This window comes from Numenius arquata, chromosome 11 (assembly GCF_964106895.1).
Source record: "Numenius arquata chromosome 11, bNumArq3.hap1.1, whole genome shotgun sequence".
NCBI classification, from domain to species: domain Eukaryota; kingdom Metazoa; phylum Chordata; class Aves; order Charadriiformes; family Scolopacidae; genus Numenius; species Numenius arquata.
Window position 1 is genome coordinate 39,995,515 of NC_133586.1, and position 19,440 is coordinate 40,014,954.

General features: G+C 42.8%; 1 protein-coding gene across 1 annotated transcript in view; it reads left to right on the forward strand.

Moving 5' to 3' along the window:
* Positions 1-19,440, forward strand: part of ADAMTS2 (ADAM metallopeptidase with thrombospondin type 1 motif 2) — a 189,297-nt gene that overhangs the window by 157,280 nt on the left and 12,577 nt on the right. The window contains exons 11-18 of the mRNA XM_074155475.1: positions 6,749-6,894; positions 8,304-8,479; positions 12,453-12,586; positions 13,416-13,539; positions 14,152-14,232; positions 15,686-15,849; positions 17,024-17,183; positions 17,863-17,995. Coding sequence (XP_074011576.1) covers positions 6,749-6,894; positions 8,304-8,479; positions 12,453-12,586; positions 13,416-13,539; positions 14,152-14,232; positions 15,686-15,849; positions 17,024-17,183; positions 17,863-17,995 — 1,118 coding nt within the window. The remainder of the gene's footprint in view (positions 1-6,748; positions 6,895-8,303; positions 8,480-12,452; positions 12,587-13,415; positions 13,540-14,151; positions 14,233-15,685; positions 15,850-17,023; positions 17,184-17,862; positions 17,996-19,440) is intronic.

Here is a 19,440-nt window from a genome sequence, read left to right on the forward strand (position 1 = left end):
AAGGCTGTTGAGCAATGTGAGGGGAGGAGGCAGGGGCCAGGGCTGGTGTGTCCTGCATGACAGCTCTGTGACCATCGAACCCTGTACTCATGAGAGTCATGGAAGTATCTGCAGATGGCCCTGTTCTTCTTGGCAAGTCTTTGCAATAGAGCCAAAAATGGGGCCATTTCCACTCACCCATGACTTGTGTGAGGGTGGGGGTGGTTGTGTTTGTATCAGTGATGTTGTAGTGATGCTGGCTGGCCTCCCTGGCACTGGGGTTGCAGAGAGCAGTGAGGTCCTGGAGATGACAGCCAAGCCAAGGCTGCTGTGGCTGCCACAAAGGAAAGGATGGATGTGGGAGTCGAGTGCCAGCTCAAGAGAGCCAACATGACGGCAGAGAGGGATTGTGAGGAGAGAAGGGCAGATTTGCGGAGGTGGATTTGCTGGCTTGGTGAGATTCAAGGGAGGCACGAGGGACTGCAGAGGGAAGGTGTGAGGTGGCAAGGGCTCAGACAGCTCCAACCCCTCAGCCACCATGCTGGACCTGCTCCAGGTCTCAGTCATCCTTCTGTGGAGGTGGAGGTCATGCTGTGCTCATAGCGGATCTGAACTCCAAGTCCTTTGAAGTCTCCTGAAAAAGTCTGGCTTCCCTGGGCTTTGGATGCAGTGGCTGAGTGGGAGAGGAAGGTGTCGCTACTTGGAAAGAGGTTTTGTAAAACCCAATGGATGACATCATTTATGCGATAAATGAACCGTATTAGCAGCTGCTGTTATGGTTTTAAATGTCTTTTTTATGAAAAACATAGTGTAATGCTAAATTAATTCCCTAGCAAGTCACGCTGTATGTAAACTACTCCCTTCTGGTTTTCTCTTCTTTAGATTATTCCTGTTATAACAGCTTTATTTCTTGTTTAAAAATGTATCTATTTTTAAATTACAATCAAAAATCTTAGACAGTTTCTTTGGATTCATTTTTCTATATCTTGATTTTTATGTTAGAAATATTCATGAAACGCCTAGAAATGTACAGTTATATTCCAACTTGTTGCATCATCCTCTTCCCCCAAGCCGTTCATTCCTATTAGTATTTGAACAGAAATGAGAAGAAAAAAAAAAGAACTTGTAACCATACAGTTAAGGATCTGTCAGTGCTTCCATTATAAACAGTTTGTCAGGATATTATGCAACTCAGCTGTAAAAATTTTCTCTGGACTGAAACTTGGGATCCAAGGCTTCAGCAAACTGTGCAGACAGCCAGGTTTTGTAGTTCAGTGGAGATGCAAGAGAGTATGTGCACATTCTGAAGTTTCAGTAGATGATAGGACTATGACTGTTTTATTCCCAGAGGAGTTGTCCCAGTTTTTTGATAAATAAACTTATTGCAACCTTCCAGGAGAACCTGAAAAAATGATATAAAATGAAAACCATTTTGTTAGATAAGGCTCAGCAGTCTGAGCTAAAAGTTTTTTTAAAAGTAGCATGAGTTATGAAGGTTATACAACTGACTTAGTATATCTGAGCTCAGCATTTGACCAGTGTATTTATTAGTTGTCGGTGGTTTTAGTACAGGCACATCAGATCAGTCCTTTTCCATCTGTTCCTTTCCTTTTCATCCCTGCCTTTGATTTGGCCTTTCCCTGTTCACTGTCTTCATCAATTTGGACAACACCAGAGACTCTCACCTGAAAGGACAGGGACCGTAAAATATATATATTGCCCAAAGCTGGGACTCAGTTGCAGTGCGGCAGCTTCCTTTAACATACATCTCCCTTGATACCTCATCAGCACATGAGGAAGAGGAAAGTAACTTCAAACTTGATCCACTATTTTCTTTGGAATAATGCCAGAAAAGGAAAAGAACAGAAACATAAGCAATTAAAGATGTTGATTCAGAAAGATCCATTTGTTTCCCACTTTAGAGACTTGCAGTTTTCATGATTTCATACCACTAATTCCCAGGGCCTATTTTAAACTCAAACCAATCACAACACTGCTGATGTGTCAAAGAAACATCCTGGCTTTGCAGCAGCTGAGGGGACCGAATGCCAGAAACGAAAGTGATGTTCGGGAGACTAACGCGGCGTATGGCGCGGGGATGTTCTCACATAAGCCTGGCGTTCACATAACTGATAATGGGACTCTTCGCCTTCCCAAACTGAGCAGATGCGATTGAGAATCCTGTCCAGCTGCCTTCTTCCTAACTGATGATCAAGGGGCAAGGATACCTGTGGGAGACACGAGATCCGTAGCACATTTTCAGCAAGGACGCTGATAAGGGTTGTGTCTCTGCATGGCCAGGCTGTGCCTTGGACCTAGGCACTGACCCTCAGAAATGGAAGGAAGATTAGACTTTCAAATGCTTCTATATGTGTGTATGTATGCAGACATATAGATGTATATTTAAGTAAATATATGTAAATGTATGTAAGCTCTTCTGTGCATGTGATTATTTGAAATAAGTTGCCAGAAGAGTGAGGCTCTGCCATTTCAAAAACTTAATAAGTCTCCTTGTGCAAATGGAGACACTGAACAACCATTATGTTAATTGGCAGCAAACTAATCATTTGCTGGGTTTAGGGATAGAAACATAAATTATCCTTTTGGAGCTTCCCAGCCAGAGAAGCGAACTACTATTTTTATAGAATCCTAAAGGAAATAGAATATTTTATATTGCTCTCAGCCTGATTTTTTTTAAAACTAGATTTAGTTTTCAACAGCAAGAGGGAAGATTCTGTCAATTTTGTAATTGGAGTTACTTCTGCATCTGAACGGTCACATTAACTTGCATCAGATAACTCCAGTGTGTAAAGTTAAGCACATGGAGGGTCAGACTCTTAACGTGAAGTCAAAGACACTCCATAAATTGCTATATGAAACCATGCAGATGCATGGTTTGCACAACTGTGCAAAGCTTAACTCTGCATGGCATTCTGTGGGTTAAAAAAAAATGCTTTCAGCTGATAATCTCTTTACTTGTATACAATTCTGTCAGCTCCACCGTTAGCCTCAGGCTTCTGAAGCCATGCAACCTTCAGAAATATTTCCTCGGTTTTTGTTGTTCCATTTTTTTAAACTATTATTCTTCTGGGGAGACATTTATATTGGCTGAAGTAGCTAACTGCTCTCCACAGGATAGAAATAAAACCCAAAGTCATTCATGCAAGGAGATTGCGTGCTGGAGTCCATCTGCTTGCTGCAGTGACTAACACAAAGGTCTGCACCACCTGAGCCTCCTTCCTTTCTTCTCTTGGAGAGAGGTAAGAGCCCGGTGCCTGCCCCTGCCAACCGAGCTGATGTTGCTCTTGGATTTGGCTTCTGTGCCAGGGAGCCGGCACAAACCTAGCAGGTCTTCTCTTTGCTTGCACCATGCTAATGAGATGATCCGAGTCAAACTTGGAATGATTTTTTTTTTTAGTCTGTCAGGAAAGGAAGGGAATGATTAAATATTGAAATAAATAGATATTATTGAGAAGAAAAATGGACTGAGAAAAAAGGTTTCTGAAAACATTAATGTGTACTCAAAGCAATCCAGATAATTTCCCACTGAGAAAGCTGACCTCAGCTTCTCTCGGAGACAGGAGACAGATGGGTAAGTGTATGCTGTGTTAGTCACCACAGAAACAGTGAGAATACTTGATTCTCCCCTGAAGAAACTTTTACTGGCTCGGGGTAGACTTTAGTGCTAGAGCTTTCAGTTTATCCCTTGCAACTAATTATTCTCAAACAGATGGAGCAGAGCGGGCCAGGCTGCGTGTGATGGGAAATACAAATAAAGAAGTAACTCTCTCCTGATACGATCTCAGGAGAGCGGGGAGAGCTGAGGGCCACCAACCGTGACGCAGCGTGAGGGACTGCTGGCAGGTAACGGGGGTGTCAAGCGAGGAGATAGGAGAGTTGCCAGTTGCTGCCTGATATAAAATAGGTGGAGATACCCACAGAAGATCTGCAAGTCTTTTCTTGAAAAATTAACTTGCAGATGCACTAAGCCCACAGGAACACACTGCCTCTTTTTTTGGCATTCGCAGCAGTTGTTTCAAAGAACTTCTGAAAACAGCAGTGGAATGTTTTACTGCAAGAGATTTAAGCTTCCTCTCCTGGAAATTGGAAATTGCACTTGTTTTGGACTGTCCTGTTTGCCAGAAAAATAGGCAAGACTGCAAGAAGTCATCTTGTCTTCCACTAAGAAAACAATTTGCATTTACCCACAGATTTTTTTTTCTCATTTAAAAAAAAAAATTGCTTTAATATGCTTCACTCTTTAAATGTTTATGAAGGGAATAGTGGTTGAAATTGGCTCTTTTCCACCTCATTATGTAGTTAATGTAGTAGCAATAGGAAGGGTTGGCTGTAGCTGCCTTTATTACACTGGAGATTGTTCCATCTCTGATCTTACCTTCTCGCGCGTTTTCTTGCATGGGACTGCACAGAGTAAGACTCGGTTGTGAATCATTTTGTTTTATGTAGGCTCCTTTCTTTTAATCCACAAACAAAAAGGCAGAGCTGGGGATGACTCATTTTACACAAATGCTTGTCTCCTAATAGCTCTGCCCCAGCTTCCCGCCAATCGGCATATGACCAGCTTCTCCAGTAAAAATCAGTGCTGCTCTTTCCTTTACACAGCAAAGTCAATAATGCTTCTCCATGTTTGCCTTCCAGTTCAGGGACCAGTCACAGTGTCAAATAGGTGGTTTATTTGTGGTTGTAGCAAACCCACGTCCTGGCTAAGGTAGGGAAAAGAGATTGGAAAACACAACATCATATGTCTCTCCCTCTCCTTCGTGGATTCCAAGTGCTGGATCATCACATAATGAACATACGCTACGTGGCTCTTGAAACAGATTCAGTGATTGCTGTGGAACTCACACCTGAGGGATGCAGAACCCTGATAAAAGGATGTTTAAGCAAGAACAAATCAGGAGCTGTCACATCTCATCTGCTTCCAAGCCCAGCTGAAATTTGTATTGACAAGCTGATGCATTGCCAGCTTCCCCTGCATCTCTGGATGGTCCCGTTGCCACACAGGGCCCGACGACTCCAACTGTTCGCTCAAACCAACCTCTCTAAAGCCATAAGTAAACAGTCCCTGAAGGGTACAGCACTGAGCTTCGAAACTGAAGAAAGCAAAGGACGTATTAGCATTTTGCATTTCTTTCATGCTTTACTGAATTATCTCTTGTTCTGTCAAACAGCTAAGAAAAATCTACCCATTACAGCTCCGGAGCAGGATTGGTATAATTGGCTTTGTGGTAACTCATCTATTTCATAGGTTTTGACTTTGAATATTTGAAGTCATGAGAAAGAACGAATAGTTGAAACCTAATTTCTACTCTCTCTTCTACTCCTTGTCCAACCAAATCAGCACCAAAATAAATTACATGAATAAAGCACCAGTCATTGAGCAGATTAGCGAATCAGTAAGCTGTGTCTTGTCACCGTTTTACTAATGATTCTCTCTTTAAATTCAGCATTATTAATGATTAGCCATCACTTTTAAATTTGTCTTCCAGATCACTAATCGCTCTATGCTTAAGAACGCTCTCCTGTTATATATCTTCTGATTTTGTTTTTGCTGGCAGCCTGCAGTTAGCCATATGCTCAGCTTGTGTCGCCTGCCAAATTCCTGCGTTCCAGGGCTTGTTAAGCTGTGTAAAATGTTGTTGTTGACTTGAATGTTAAGGAAAGTAAATGACTGATTGCACTTGTTGTTATAGCCATCTGTGCGCCTGAGCCAGAGCTCTTATCCCGACAGTCACCGTTAACGCAGACAAACCGCGACAGTCTAACGCAAAGTCGTTTGTTGGGCTGGAGATATTTTCCAGTACCCACACTTCATCAGTAGACTTTTAAGAAAGCAAAAATAGTACCAGGAAGGGCCAGAATCTGTGAGCCTTGAGAAAAATTCATCTTGACTTCAGCTAAGAAAACGAAAAATTCTTCTTGACTTCAGCTAAGAAAACATGCCTTGATTAGGGACTGAAGAAATTGGTGGAAAGGCATCAGCGGGTTTCTTTAACGAGAGGAGACGGTAGAGGGTATCAGTACTGAAGCTACGAAGGCCCTTTAAAAAATGTGTAAATACCTTATGGGTTTGGGGAATGTAGCAAATTGTGTTTTTCAACCTCTGTGGAATGACTGTATTAAAAATCAGGTAAAAGAAAAGAGAAAGCCTAGTAGGGCATGATTAACTGCGCAGAAGTGGGACCATCCAGGGCTGTTCTCTGGTGTGTTGGTCAGTTTTACCATGAGATCTCCAGGGAGACTGCAAGAGTTCTTCATTTAATAGCAATAATGTCTAAAATGTGAGCTGGCTTTAATTTCATGCCGTTTCACTGGTCACATTTATTGCAGGAATATGTGTGCTGAATTCGGAGCTGCGGGAAGGACGGTGCTGCAGTGGCAGCTCTTACTAGGACTGCCCGAAACGGGCTCTGTACAGGGGCAGAGGCAGAGTTTTACCTTTAGCCTCCGAGATGTAGTTATGTTGAAACCACCACTGCAGACACGTGGTGAAGGCATGTAATGCTGAGGGCAGTTTAACGAACGTGGTAGGATTGAGTCCTGCAAGGATGTATGTGCATATTTAACGTGTAAGTTCATAAAATCCAAGTTAGGGATGATGGCCACGATCTGACAGTGAATCTCACTACTTTCTCCTGGTGAAAAAAAATCCAGAATGTGTGCCTAAAATGAAATCTGTTGTACCACAGCTTCTCATATGATATAGTTTAATCATCTGGTCGTTTTGACATCTGATTTTCTCTTTTAGCATTGCTTTAAAGGTCACTGCATCTGGCTAACACCGGACATCCTGAAGCAGGATGGACACTGGGGGGCATGGAGTAAGTTTGGCTCTTGTTCTCGCACCTGTGGCACCGGGGTGAAGTACAGGACACGGCAGTGTGACAACCCACAGTGAGTATACATACACCCGTGTGTTCTTCTGGGGCAAACGAATGATGAGAATCCTTGGTAAATTACTAGTGCAGTAATACACTAAAGGATGTCGAGTGGCGCTCGTTACATCTGACCTGTAGTACATGTTGTCAGGAATTCTACTTTTGGCCCTTAGCAAGTCATGAATCTTCTTTATTTCTCAGTTTATCCATCCATTAAGCTGTTAATGTAGCTACAAGGATCTTGAAAGTGCTATTACACTATTGCATAAAGCATAAATAAAAGTTCAGGGCCCTACTTACGTCTTATTTTAATATGTGAGTATGAAATAATAGCAATGATTTCCTGGATTTCCTTTAATTCATATACCTTAATAATTTTTTTTTCATCTTTTTTGATATTTCAAGAAGGTCTAAAAATATTTTCAAACCAAGTTGGAACAAAGCTTCAGAGATCAGAACCTTCCCCAAAATTAATTTTAGTTATATTGAATTGCAATACGATAACTTATATATGGCTCATCTAGATAATGTAGAATGACTTAATTTCAGTAACACTGGGAGTATAATATATTTAATATAGATTGGTATGTACAAATGATATGAAATGTATAATTATTGCTACCTTATTGTGATACCATAAAATGTCAAGATCCTAACAGCAGGAACTGAAACAATTGTCGGCATTAAATTATTTTACCAGACATAATATTTTTAACATCGACTTTCTCAGTTTTTGCTGATAAAGTGATTGAACTTGACTAGTATTAAAAATCATCATTGATTAAGAAAAAAACCTCAACTTTCATAAAGCGGCATCTTCTGGTGGAAATTGTTCTGTTAGCAAAAAATCTACCAGTTCTCATTTCAGCCTTTATTACACTGGCGACATGAAAGTGACCCTTATAATTGTGGGCACAGTTTCAGTGGTAAAATCTATTTTCACATAGGAAAGGCCTAATGTACTGTTTAAAATGTTTTCTGTGTTCCTGGAAGAGGTTGCACACCCAGCTACAGCTCCTGAGCTGTGTGTTGCCGGATCTGACCGTGAGCTGATGGATGTCTGCCGGGGGATGCAGCCGGAGCTGGGCTCTGTTTCTGGATTTGCTGCTGGCTTAGGGGGTGAATGTGAATGAGCTGCATCATCTGCTCGTGTTTGCCTTTCCTGGGCTGCACCAAGAAAATGGCTTTTCTTGCCTTTATCAAGTGGTTTGAGGCTCTACTTGCAGAAATTGCTTTTTAAGAGCTAAATAGTAACAGCAGGTTTTTAAAGGAAACGCATGTTTTCCGTACCAGAAATACATCGCTGGCTTCGTCAAATGCCTACTGACATGACTGGGAATTAAATTACTCCTCAAAGGATTTGACAAACGCTTGATTCGTGCATTAAACGGCAAAACTGACCGTGGGTTTCTCTCCTCCCCACAGTCCTGCCAACGGAGGCCGCACATGCGTGGGGCCGAGCTACGAGTTCCAGCTGTGCAACACTCAGGACTGTCCCAAGGACTTTGAAGATTTCAGAGAGGAGCAGTGCCGGCAGTGGGACCCCTACTTTGAGTACCAGAACACGAAACACCACTGGCTCCCCTATGAACACGTCGATGGTGAGAGGACCCTTTTTCCTATGAGAAGTAAAATCGGTTGCAAACACAAGTGAAAATTATATGAGGAGGGATAAAACTATTTCTGGGGAAACGATGCCTCGCAAATCTGTTACGAGTTGATTGGAGTGGTCGGTGAAGGTCAGTGTATGAGTGATGTGATTCATATAATGGAGTTGGATTTTCAAAAAGCTTTGGACCCTGTTCCCCGGTAACTGCTCTTAAACTGAGTTATCATGAGATAAAAGGGAATGGTTTTGCATCGAGGGGGCATGTCCCACAAGGACGGGTGCTGGGAGCATGGGTGCTGCCGAGCGTGTGTGGCAGTGAGCTGGGAAAGGGAGCGAACGAGGTGACAGGCTCGTTATTCAGGCTAATTAGAATAAGAAGGCCCACGGTGAGAGCTGCAGAAGGACCTTGTGACACTATGTGACTGAATGTGGCTAATGGAGTTTGGCGTCGATAAATGTCAATAATGGATATGGGGATAAAAAATGGTAAGTGTGTATGGGTCTGTACACAAGGGGGGCTCTGAAGAGAAAGGTGTGGGAGTTGGGGATAGCTTTAGGAAAACATCTGTTCAGTGAGTGTGGAGAAAGGGATGGAGAGCACTGATCTGCCTCTGCGTTTTAAATGCTCCGCCAATGTAACTCAAGTTGTGCCCATCTCACTGCTGCCCCCATTGCTAAAAAACCCGCAGTTGAACTCAGAAAGGCTTGAATAAAGCAAACAGAAGCAGTGATTTCTAATTAGGGAGAGTTTAGATAAACTAGGACTTTTCACCCTGAAAAAGTGATGATTTAGATTAAAAAGATAGAGTTACAGAATTATGAGTGGCATGAAGAGACTGAACACGGAATGGTTATTCACTGTTTCTCATAGCACAAGACTGGGCGCATCAAATAAAATTATCAGGTGGCAGATTTAAAGCAAATAAGAGGAAGTACATTTCTACACAGCATATAAACTGGAATTCATTGCCACAGGAAGCTGCAGGTGCCAGAAAGTTTTAAAAGTGATTTAGAAAAATTCTTGAAAGTTCCATAATCCATTAAGAGCTATGAAACACCAAGCTCCAGCCATAACTAGGAAGTCCCCAAGCTGCAGTTTACTTGGGGAATATTCTGAGAAAAGTATGAGGTTTGCTCTCACATCTTCCTGCAAACGCTGCTGGCACTGTCGGAGACAGGTGTTGGGTTGGACGGGTGCTGGGTCTGAACCAGCGCGGTCGGTCGGATGTTCCGGGATCTCAGCAGAGATTGCTTCTCAGAACAAAAATGTTCCTACTCCTGTTAACGCCTCTGCTTAACTGGCAATGAAAGTGCAGCTGGTTCATTTGGGCCATGAAGGCTGTTGCCGTGCTGTTGCATGAAACCGTGCCGAGAAGGGGTTTTAGCAAATAAAAAGGTGAAGGGCAACAATTGAGGAGGAGCGCGGGCTGCCCGTTGTTTTTACGCCTGGTCACATCGTTTGAATGACAAGTCCTTCAGGGCAGGGTTGGCCTGGAGAGGAGCAGGTACCCGAGCTGTCCTCAGCCAGGCACCCATCGCTGGGAGGGGAAGGGTCACTTTGGGTGAACCGTTTTGCATTCCAGGGAAAGGATACTTTGCCAGAAGTTAATAGCAAATTCCGTGTAATTAATTTCCCCGACTTTCTTCCCAAACAGTTCTCAGGGTTCTCTCATTCTTTTCACATCTTCTTGTGCAATCTGGGATTTTCAGAGGCGCAGACACAGCCTCACAGCTTAATTTCATGAAATAGCTTTGCTGGCACAAGGGAGAGGGGACGAAGGCTGTGGCCCACAGGACCTTTGCTTCTGCTGTAGCCTTTGGAGCAGTCTGCTGCAAAGACCACTGAAACTAATCAGATGTTTTTTCCATTAAATTCAGTGGCTTCTGGGTCAGAAACCAGCTCTCTGATGTCTGAGCGCTGATCGCTGGGCACCGCTGGTGTCCCATGTAACTGTGGTATAACTGCAGCCCCCTTTGTGAGAGGGACATTTACCTGTGCGGGGTTATTGGAGAGAACAGCTTTTGTGTGAAAACAAAGTCAGAGGGTGGCTTATGCTTGAACTCTAATGTATGTGAAATTCCCTTTTGTAAAGATAAGGCATATCAGTGACACACTTTGTGCCGATAAGGCAGTCGTGGCTCAAAGGTGACATAAACCCATACGCTTGACGCGCAGCTCAGCTGGACGTGTCTGACACATTGTGTGTGTGATGGGGACAGGGAGGAGCATCTCATCCCGTGGCCAGAGAAAAGATGCCGAGCTGGGTTATTTGAGCACCCCGGTGCCACGTTGTGCCATGGCCCCTCTCCTGCTCCAAGCCCCCTGAGCACCCCATCTCCCAGGCGCTGGGCTCAGGTACCCCTGTGCCATGTGTCTGCCAGGGCAGTGGAGAGTGACACTGGCTGTTAGCTCCCAGCCTCAGTTAAATGAGTAGGAAACATATGGGAAGCAGGGAATCGACATGGTCATGTCCACGCTCCTGTACCTCTACTGTGCCCAACAGCAGTGAATAGAAAGAAAATAATTCTTCGCAATTAACAGGGTCCAATTTAACGGTGCTTGCACATTTACTGTTCCCATGAGGCAATAGGAAAAGAACCCTCTCTAAAATAAAGCCCTGCACAGAGTTATTGGCACCCAGTCAGACCTTCTGATATGCTCATTTAGTCGTGTGCAGTGAATGTATGGTATGTGTGGGGTGGGTGTGGGTACATACCCAGGGGTGTGTGTGTGTGTGTACACGTCTGTGTGTTGTGCAGAGTTAAATATTTCTAAGATATACAAATACTGTGGTTATTATGATCTTAATAGTACCCTATTAAGAATCTGCACAAAAGAAGTAAAGTACCTCTTTTAATATTTCGACCCTACATTTTTAGCGTAACATCTCTGCGTTGTTCAGGAGCAGTAACAAAGGTCTCTGATGTACCAATACCCAGTGGCCATGAGGACGTCAACAGCAATAACAAGGACTTTATTAAAAGAGGGCAGAGGCCATGGAACTGTACAGGGCAAGAACGCAAAGGGCCTGTGAAGATTTATTTTAATTCAACTGTGATAACAGAAAGGCCTTCATTGTTTTAAATGGTGGGAAAAGTGTCCCAACTTTTATTCATGTTAAAATAGCAGAATCTTTATTTGTTTCATCTAACAGAACAAACCATCTGCTCTTCACTGCCAAGGAAAGCATAGTGAATCCTATTATGGGGCTGGGGACAGCATGAGATGTGGGTAAAACGAAATACACTGGTGGAATACAACTTTGTTCAGCCACTGACCAGTCATTTCAGCTTTATTTTTTGTTCTTAGCTCTTTGGACCAGGTTAGGAGAAAGAGGTACCCTTGTCTGGCTGTTTGTGCACGTTAGTAGTAAAAAACATTTTTTTTTCTGAATCTCTTTGACATCTCATCTTGTTTAATGATGTAAACTATCATAAAAACAAATACAACAATGAGGGAGAATTAACTTCATCTGTAGGTGGAAATGGTGTGGCCTGGCTGCCTCTGAAGACATTTTGGATGCCAGATTCACTTGGTGTCAAACAGCAGCTTTTAATGGCAAAAGGACTTCTGCTTTTTTCAGATTTAAGTGCACTGCAGGAGAAACTGATGCAGAAACCTGCATCTCTCCCAGGTACTCATGCAGCAGATTGCAGAAACCTCTGCCAGATTGCATCATCCGACAAAGGATTAAATAGAAGCCCCCCGATCAAAGTAAATGACCTGTTATTTTTCAGACTGTCTGCTAATGATGACACATGGGTGCTTTATGATTCAGCAGTTTCCAAATGATCACGTAGCCTTTCAAAGGGGATAAGCATTGGTGATTTATGGGGTACCGTATTGTGTTCTGTGATGTATGCAAGGAAGAAGAGATTGCTAATGCTATTGAAAGTGCTGTTCACAAAGTCAGCAACTACCCTTAGAGCTGAACACGCACAATTTGGGTTATTTTATTTTTCAGCCAAGGAAAGGTGCCACCTGTATTGCGAATCAAAGGAGACAGGGGATGTGGTGTACATGAAAAGGATGGTACACGATGGGACCCGCTGCTCCTACAAAGATGCTTACAGCATCTGCGTGCGGGGAGACTGCTTGGTAAGCTTCTGATGGCTCCTTTCAGAGTTTATTATTGTGAAAACACTTATAATGGTAGCTCAAGTGTTTCTCTCCAAGAACGACTATTTAAGTAAGTATAATAACGCTTTGGGCAATGAGGAGATTTCTTTAGGATTATTGTCACTATATTATGTGTGATATTCGCAGTTGCCATCACATTGCATGTGACTCAATTCCAACAGCACCTACCTACACAAGTAATATTTAATGCAGTATTTTGAGATGAGCTATTACAATTAGGTTTCAAAGAAAGCTTTTCCTGCTGAGGTTTAGTGGGGGTGGAATGTACAATGAAATAGGAATACGCAGCAGCTTTCAAGGAAAGCAGTGTTAAGATATGGCTGATGTGTGTTCTCTCTGTATTTGATCGTGCTATTTTTTAAAAAAATCAATGACAGTTCCTTCAAGTTGGGATCTGCCGCAGGTCATCTTTCAGCGGAATTAGAGGCTCTGACTTAGCAAAGCACTGGTGGAGGTGTTTATCCTCACATAGATGCCTTGATTCTCCTGGAATTTAAGCATCTGCTTTGAGATAAGCTGAGGCTTAAGAGCTTTTCCTTAACTGTGCTGCTCTCCTTCAGTAAGACGACGACTGTGAAACATAATATAAGAATATAATCACCTGATTGTCAGCTATTATAGGAACTGGAAGTTTTAAAATCTGTTTAGCTGTTGATCTTCCAGGAAAAAACTACAGTTTCTACTTCTTTGCTGAAGCAGAAGTCTGGTGTCTGGTATCTGAAGTGAAGGCTCATTTGACTTGAAGTGTGGATAAATAAGAATGACTGGTTTTCTCTTTTGTGCACAGAAAGTCGGGTGTGACAGGGTCATAGGTTCCACGAAGCAGGAAGACAAGTGTGGTGTTTGTGGAGGAGACAATTCCCACTGCAAAGTGGTGAAAGGAACATTTTCAAGAGTACCAAAGAAACAAGGTCAGTGCTTTCGGTGTCTGTTCTGGGGAATTCAGGGGATTTTTGTTTGATCTCTTCTGTTTCATGGAAAGTACCAGAGCAATCACAAATCATTTACAGCATCCCTAATTCCAGTAAACTCTCTGGACTTTACTTTGAGATGTGTCTAGAATTTGAAAGTAAGGCTTTTGTCCAGTGGTCAGTTAAGTCTGCTGATCTCAGGGCCTGTGCATGCGTAGAGGAGGGCTTCAGTGCTCCTTGTTGGAGCTTATTTGTGCCACTGATGTCACTCAGCTGCTCTGTCCGAGCCACTGGAGCGCTGCAATAAAATGTCATCATCTCTCACTGTCAGACAGGAGCTCTGTGGGTGCATATGGCACTCAAAGCCCATTTTAGTCTGAAGCAAAGTCACTTGATGATACTTAAGGCATTTTTCTTCTGACCCAAAGCCCTTTGTCCTGTTATTTTCCATCACCTGGCACAGAAACAGGGATGGGAATGATGCTGGATTAGGTTCAGCTTGCTGCAATACACCCTGCTTTTAGAAACTTAGATTTATTTAAAAACCTAAGACAGACTCTTCCTGTTTATGCATACTAACCAGTTACTATCTTTTCAAATACTACAATAAAGGTCACATTAAGATGTTTGAAATTCCTGTTGGTGCAAGACATTTACTTATACAGGAAACAGACGCCACCAGTCATAATCTTGGTAAGTATGTAACAAGTAGGAAAATTTCAGTCAGAATACTTTTTTTCTACTCTCTATTTTTGTCTCTGGAGCCTGACAATGTGTTTATGCATTTGTTTACCCATTATCCTCCCACACCATGTACCTCCCTTAAGTATGTTAAATTAGGAAACTTGTTTGACAATTTGATTTCCCTGCTGTATTCCCTGGTGTCCTAGCCAGAAGATCCCTGCAATGGCATGTGCATGTGTGAGAGCTGCTGGAAGAGGAGCTGAATTACATTATGGGGTGCAATGCATTATCTTCACGTGCATCTCTCGTAACGTGCTTCCCATCCTCAGGCATTTCCCAGCTACATCCAAATCCGTTTCAGATTCTGCCCCATTGCTAACAGAATTGACACAAGGCTGCCTGATCAATCCCGCAGCTTAGAAAGTAATTGAAATCCGCTCCTCGCAGTGCCCAGTAATCAATGCGAAGCAGTGTCTAGTAGGCTGTTACTAATTGGAAGTAGATTCACAGCGAATGGCCTGCTAATTGTATCGTGAGTCATCCCAACTTCTCACCAGCGAACGCTTCCCTCGCTGCTCAGTGCAGCCTGGCCCCAGGGATCGGGAGAGCCATCGCTCGCTGATTCCGATGAGGTTCTTCTTTTGGTGTGGGGCAAGCGATACATGGGGGACATGGACACCTTGCTCTGTCGAGGCCAGCACTGAGGGAGCAGGATGCTTGGGAAGCTGCTAGAGAGAGAAGGGAGTTAAAATCTGGTGGTAAATAAACGGTCCCTGCTTCTTCTAACGAGGAGAGCAAATTTTCCATCTGGGGAGAAAACCAAGAGTCCTGACACAAAGGTGGCTGAAGTCTCTCCAGGTGAAGGATGGGGCACTGATGATATCTGAACCGGAGGAATCGGGCGCTGCCTGCGATGACAGGCGCCTGCAAAGCCACGGGAGGTGAAGCAGGGCTGTGTCGGTGTCAGGGCTGGGTCTGAGCAGGAGAATTAATACAGTGTCTGGCGTCTCGCTTTCACTGTGGGGACCCGCTGGGGGTTAGCCCAGTAGCCTTTCTCTCGTGGAGCAGTAACAGCCCTCTGAGCTGCCTTACAACATGTCGAAGGGCTGAGTAGCCGTGGGCCCCCCCACTGGCTGTCAAATTGGCTCGGATTTGGCCAGTGGATTCAGAAGTTGTTAGACGGGAGCAGCAGACGGACGCATGCGGTGCAGTCGCGCTGGCCTCATTTCTCTGGCAAGGCAGGCTATGAAAAAGAAAAAAAAGGACGATTGATGTTCCTGGAGCTGAGCAGGAAAGCGTTGGCAGTTCAGTGAAACACCTGAAAAAGTCTTTGCAAACCTGTGAGGGAAAAGAGGGAAAGTGCACACTGGCCTTTTCTGCTTCTTCCAGCGGGACAAGAGCAGAACAAAACTCGAGATGAGAAGCGAATTTCTTGTATTCACTTTTCTTGTGTTGTTCCTAGCAATTAAAAACCGTGAAACGGGGAAATTCATTCTAAGCGAAGACAACTATGTGCCAGACTCTAAAGTATTTATTGACATGGGTGTGGAGTGGGAATATCGGAATGACGACGATAGGGAAACAGTGCAGACCATGGGGCCGCTGCGTCATGGAATAGTTATTCTGGTAAGTCAAATGAAAACCGTCTTCCACAGAACACAATGTCAGGGGTACAGAGCCATAATGTGCTATAAAATATTTGAGATTCCTCTTGTGGGTTACAAGAAGACATCTGCTTCAATTATAAGACAATAAAAGATGCATTTTAATTCCCTTCTAATTCATTGCTCTGTACAAGAGCTGTTACAACTCAGGGTTATGTGTTGAGCAACCAGCTCTCCTGATTATTTCCTGTGGATGGCCTAGCACATGGCCACTGTGTAGAGACTCTCCAGCTTACTAATCATATCTGACATGTGAGCATTAGTTAACAAAAGGTCAAAATAGTTTGTATCAGATAGATCTAATAGCTCCTCCTCCCATCCACGTTTTGAAAATATATCCTGCAAAGGCAGACGCAGGATTCTTGTGTTTCCAGGCTGACTTTGTCAGGACACAGCCAGTTCTTCACTTCCCAAACCCACACAACTATATTCTTTTTTCATTGTAAGCCAGCAACCGAGAGACTACAATGAGTAGGGGTATGTTGATTTGGAATCCTTCTGAAAGCAGCTGTGACGTGTTGATCTACACCAGCTGAATGTCAAAGGAGGAATAAATATTATGTTTTCAAAGCACCAATATTTTGTACTTTACTTGCATTGAGTCCTGGTTTTGTGCATTTGTCTTAGTGCAGTGTGATAGCAAAAACTCTTTCTAAATAGTTTATATTTCTGTCAGGATTAAGTAATAAGTTTCACAGAATTCCCAGGATTATCATAAGAATATTTGTGTTTTATCAGAAATATAAGCAATTTTCTTCACTGCTTTCAGTTATCTGTGCATTTGAATTTGCCTTGTCTTTTAGTGGAACTATCCATTTTCATTTTAGTACAACATTTCCTTCCTTTATGATGGGATATGGAAAAAATTTAGTATCGTGAAGTCAGTCCAATGCTGGCAAGAAAAATCAGTCTAAATCAACAACAGTCTGTCTTAATACGCCATTTAGAAACTCTGTGTCATAAGGACAGAGATACTTTTTCATCAGGGGAAAAAAAAAATGTGTTGAGTGCAGCTTAAATCCCTCCGGGGATGTTTTTATATCTGAGCCATGATGACTTCTATTTCGCGTCGTCTCACTTAGCTTCTGATATCAGTCTTTCATATCTTTCTTCCTTACATCTGTTTTGCTTACTAGGTGATTCCTCACGGTGGTGCCAAGATATCTTTGACTTACAAGTACATGATCCATGAAGATTCCTTGAATGTAGATAACAATAATGTCTTGGAAGAGGACTCGGTGTCATATGAATGGGCTTTAAAGAAATGGTCCCAATGTTCAAAACCTTGTGGAGGAGGTAAAAACAAAACCCCAGAGCGTTCGAAATTGATTGAGAGAAAACTGAAAGAATGAACACCATGTGTGGAATTCGTTGCCACAAGACATTAGGGAGACCAGGAGTACGAGAGGCTATTATTTAGGTTAAAAAAATAGATAGATAAATAAATAGCAAATGGAGTTTAAAATCTGACTTAAATGTTTTTGGAGGCAGATCTGGGGTGGCTCATTTCTGATTTATGTTTATGAAACTGAAAAATTATACAAATGTGCAAGATTTGGATGAGGGTCTCCAAGCTGCGAGGGTGCCATGGGGCAGCCCTTAGTAAATCTGCATCCCGTGGTGTGGATCTTGCAGTGTGAGCTCCCTGCTTTTGGGGCCACATGTAGACCCTGATGCTGTTCACCAGGCTGAGGGGCAAGCTGCAGCCGGTGAGTGGGGCTGTGCAGGTTTGCAGAAGGTTTTTTAAATACTAGATGTTGTTGTTTTTCTCGTTATGGCCTGTAGTGAAACATAAAGGGTATGAGCAATCCTGGGTGCTAAATCAACATGAGTAAGTGTTTAGTCGGTGCAATTTACAGTTCCTCTTGTAGTGTGTTAAGCTGTAGTTCCAACTGTAACCTTTGCGTTTTGTTTGAAATCTGAGCCCTGTGTAAGATCTACCAGTACTGAAAATAAGAGGAGTCTCTTTCTCCAGGCTACCAGTTCACGAAATACGGCTGCCGGAGGAAGGCAGACCACAAGATGGTTCATCGGAGTTACTGCGAGTTGATCCAAAAGCCGAAGCCCATTCGCAGGGTGTGCAACCTCCAGGAGTGCTCCCAGCCCATGTAAGCATCGCTCCCAGCAGCACTGCTGGGCGGCAGCAGGCATTATACCCAGCTAGCACTTGTCACCTGAAAGAAGGTGGCTTAAGCTTCACCTCCATCCATCATTAGAGACACAGGACTGTGAGAATGTGATGCTATATTCTGCTTGTAGAAGTACTACTTCTAGGACTGCTGGTTCCTATTACTTCTGAAATAAGTTGTATTGGAAAAGAAGTGCTGTCTTGATCCAGACATTTGTGTTTAGGACATCTTGAGGTAATAAAAAATAGACATAAATTCAATTTATGCCAGTTGATTTTACACAGTACGAATTAACCATGTAAGAACAAATTTACAGAGTGCTACATAAGGAAACCAATGTCGTGCAGCCTCTCAAATACAAATCCTCCTAAAGTTCACTGCGTACTTTTTGACATTTAAACACAGGGAAAAAAATTTGACCCGTTAGATTTCTCTGGATGCCCTCATACAGCATGGTATGCCTGTTGTTCCTTCACCTTTGCTATCCAGTCAAGTGTTATAAGTATTTAAATTCACATTTTACAGGTGCTTTTTTTGACTGGCAGCAGGTTACTCCTGCCGCATGTGGGACTCGTATTCCTCATGTTGCTACTGCAACAGGGAAGGAGTATGTTGATCACAGCTTTTATCTCTGGGGACCAAGTCGAGATTCCAGGAAGCACAGCAAATAAGTAGAACATACCACACAATATTTCCTAACTTCCTTACAAAAAAACATTTGAAATAGAGAAAAGTCAAGAAGCTGTGCCCCATAAACTCAGCATGGGTCAGGGTTTAACATTTATTTATTGGAAGACTGAAGTAATGACCTAACTGTATCTCGGGCTTTCTGGAAAGGGACTGTATTCTTCTTTCAGCTGCAAATATAATTGGTCCCAGGTACCACAAAGACTCAATAGGATCCTAAATAGTACTTGGATTCCTGAATGTTTCAATCACCTCTGTTTCCATAGAATGGCGTTGGAGCATTTTGCACTTGTAGAGAGGAGAGGCAATTATTTAAGAGATTTTATGAAGCTCTGTGACACCCACTACACTAATATGCTACTTCTTCACTGTTGGGAAAAAAATTGTATTTGTCTCAGAAATCACCTTGGGATTCATGGCTTTGTGCTCCCTAGCGCTCGCCTTCCTCTGCAGCTGTGTAGTTTCAATAGGCTACAAAGAGAAAGTTGGGTGAAATTGCCACTTCACTTTTTATTTAACTTGAGCATTTAGTGCATTGCCTTGTGCCTTGACTATTTCTAAACCCAGGATTTTATCAGTACTTTAGGACAATTGCTTCAAATCAGGGTATTTCTTCAGACTATGTATATTTTTGTATATATCTTTTGTTAAAGTCTGTCCCATGAATACTGTTTACATTGAACAGTATTTCATTCTTGCAGATCTCTGCATTCTGTAAATATTTATAGATTGCTGTA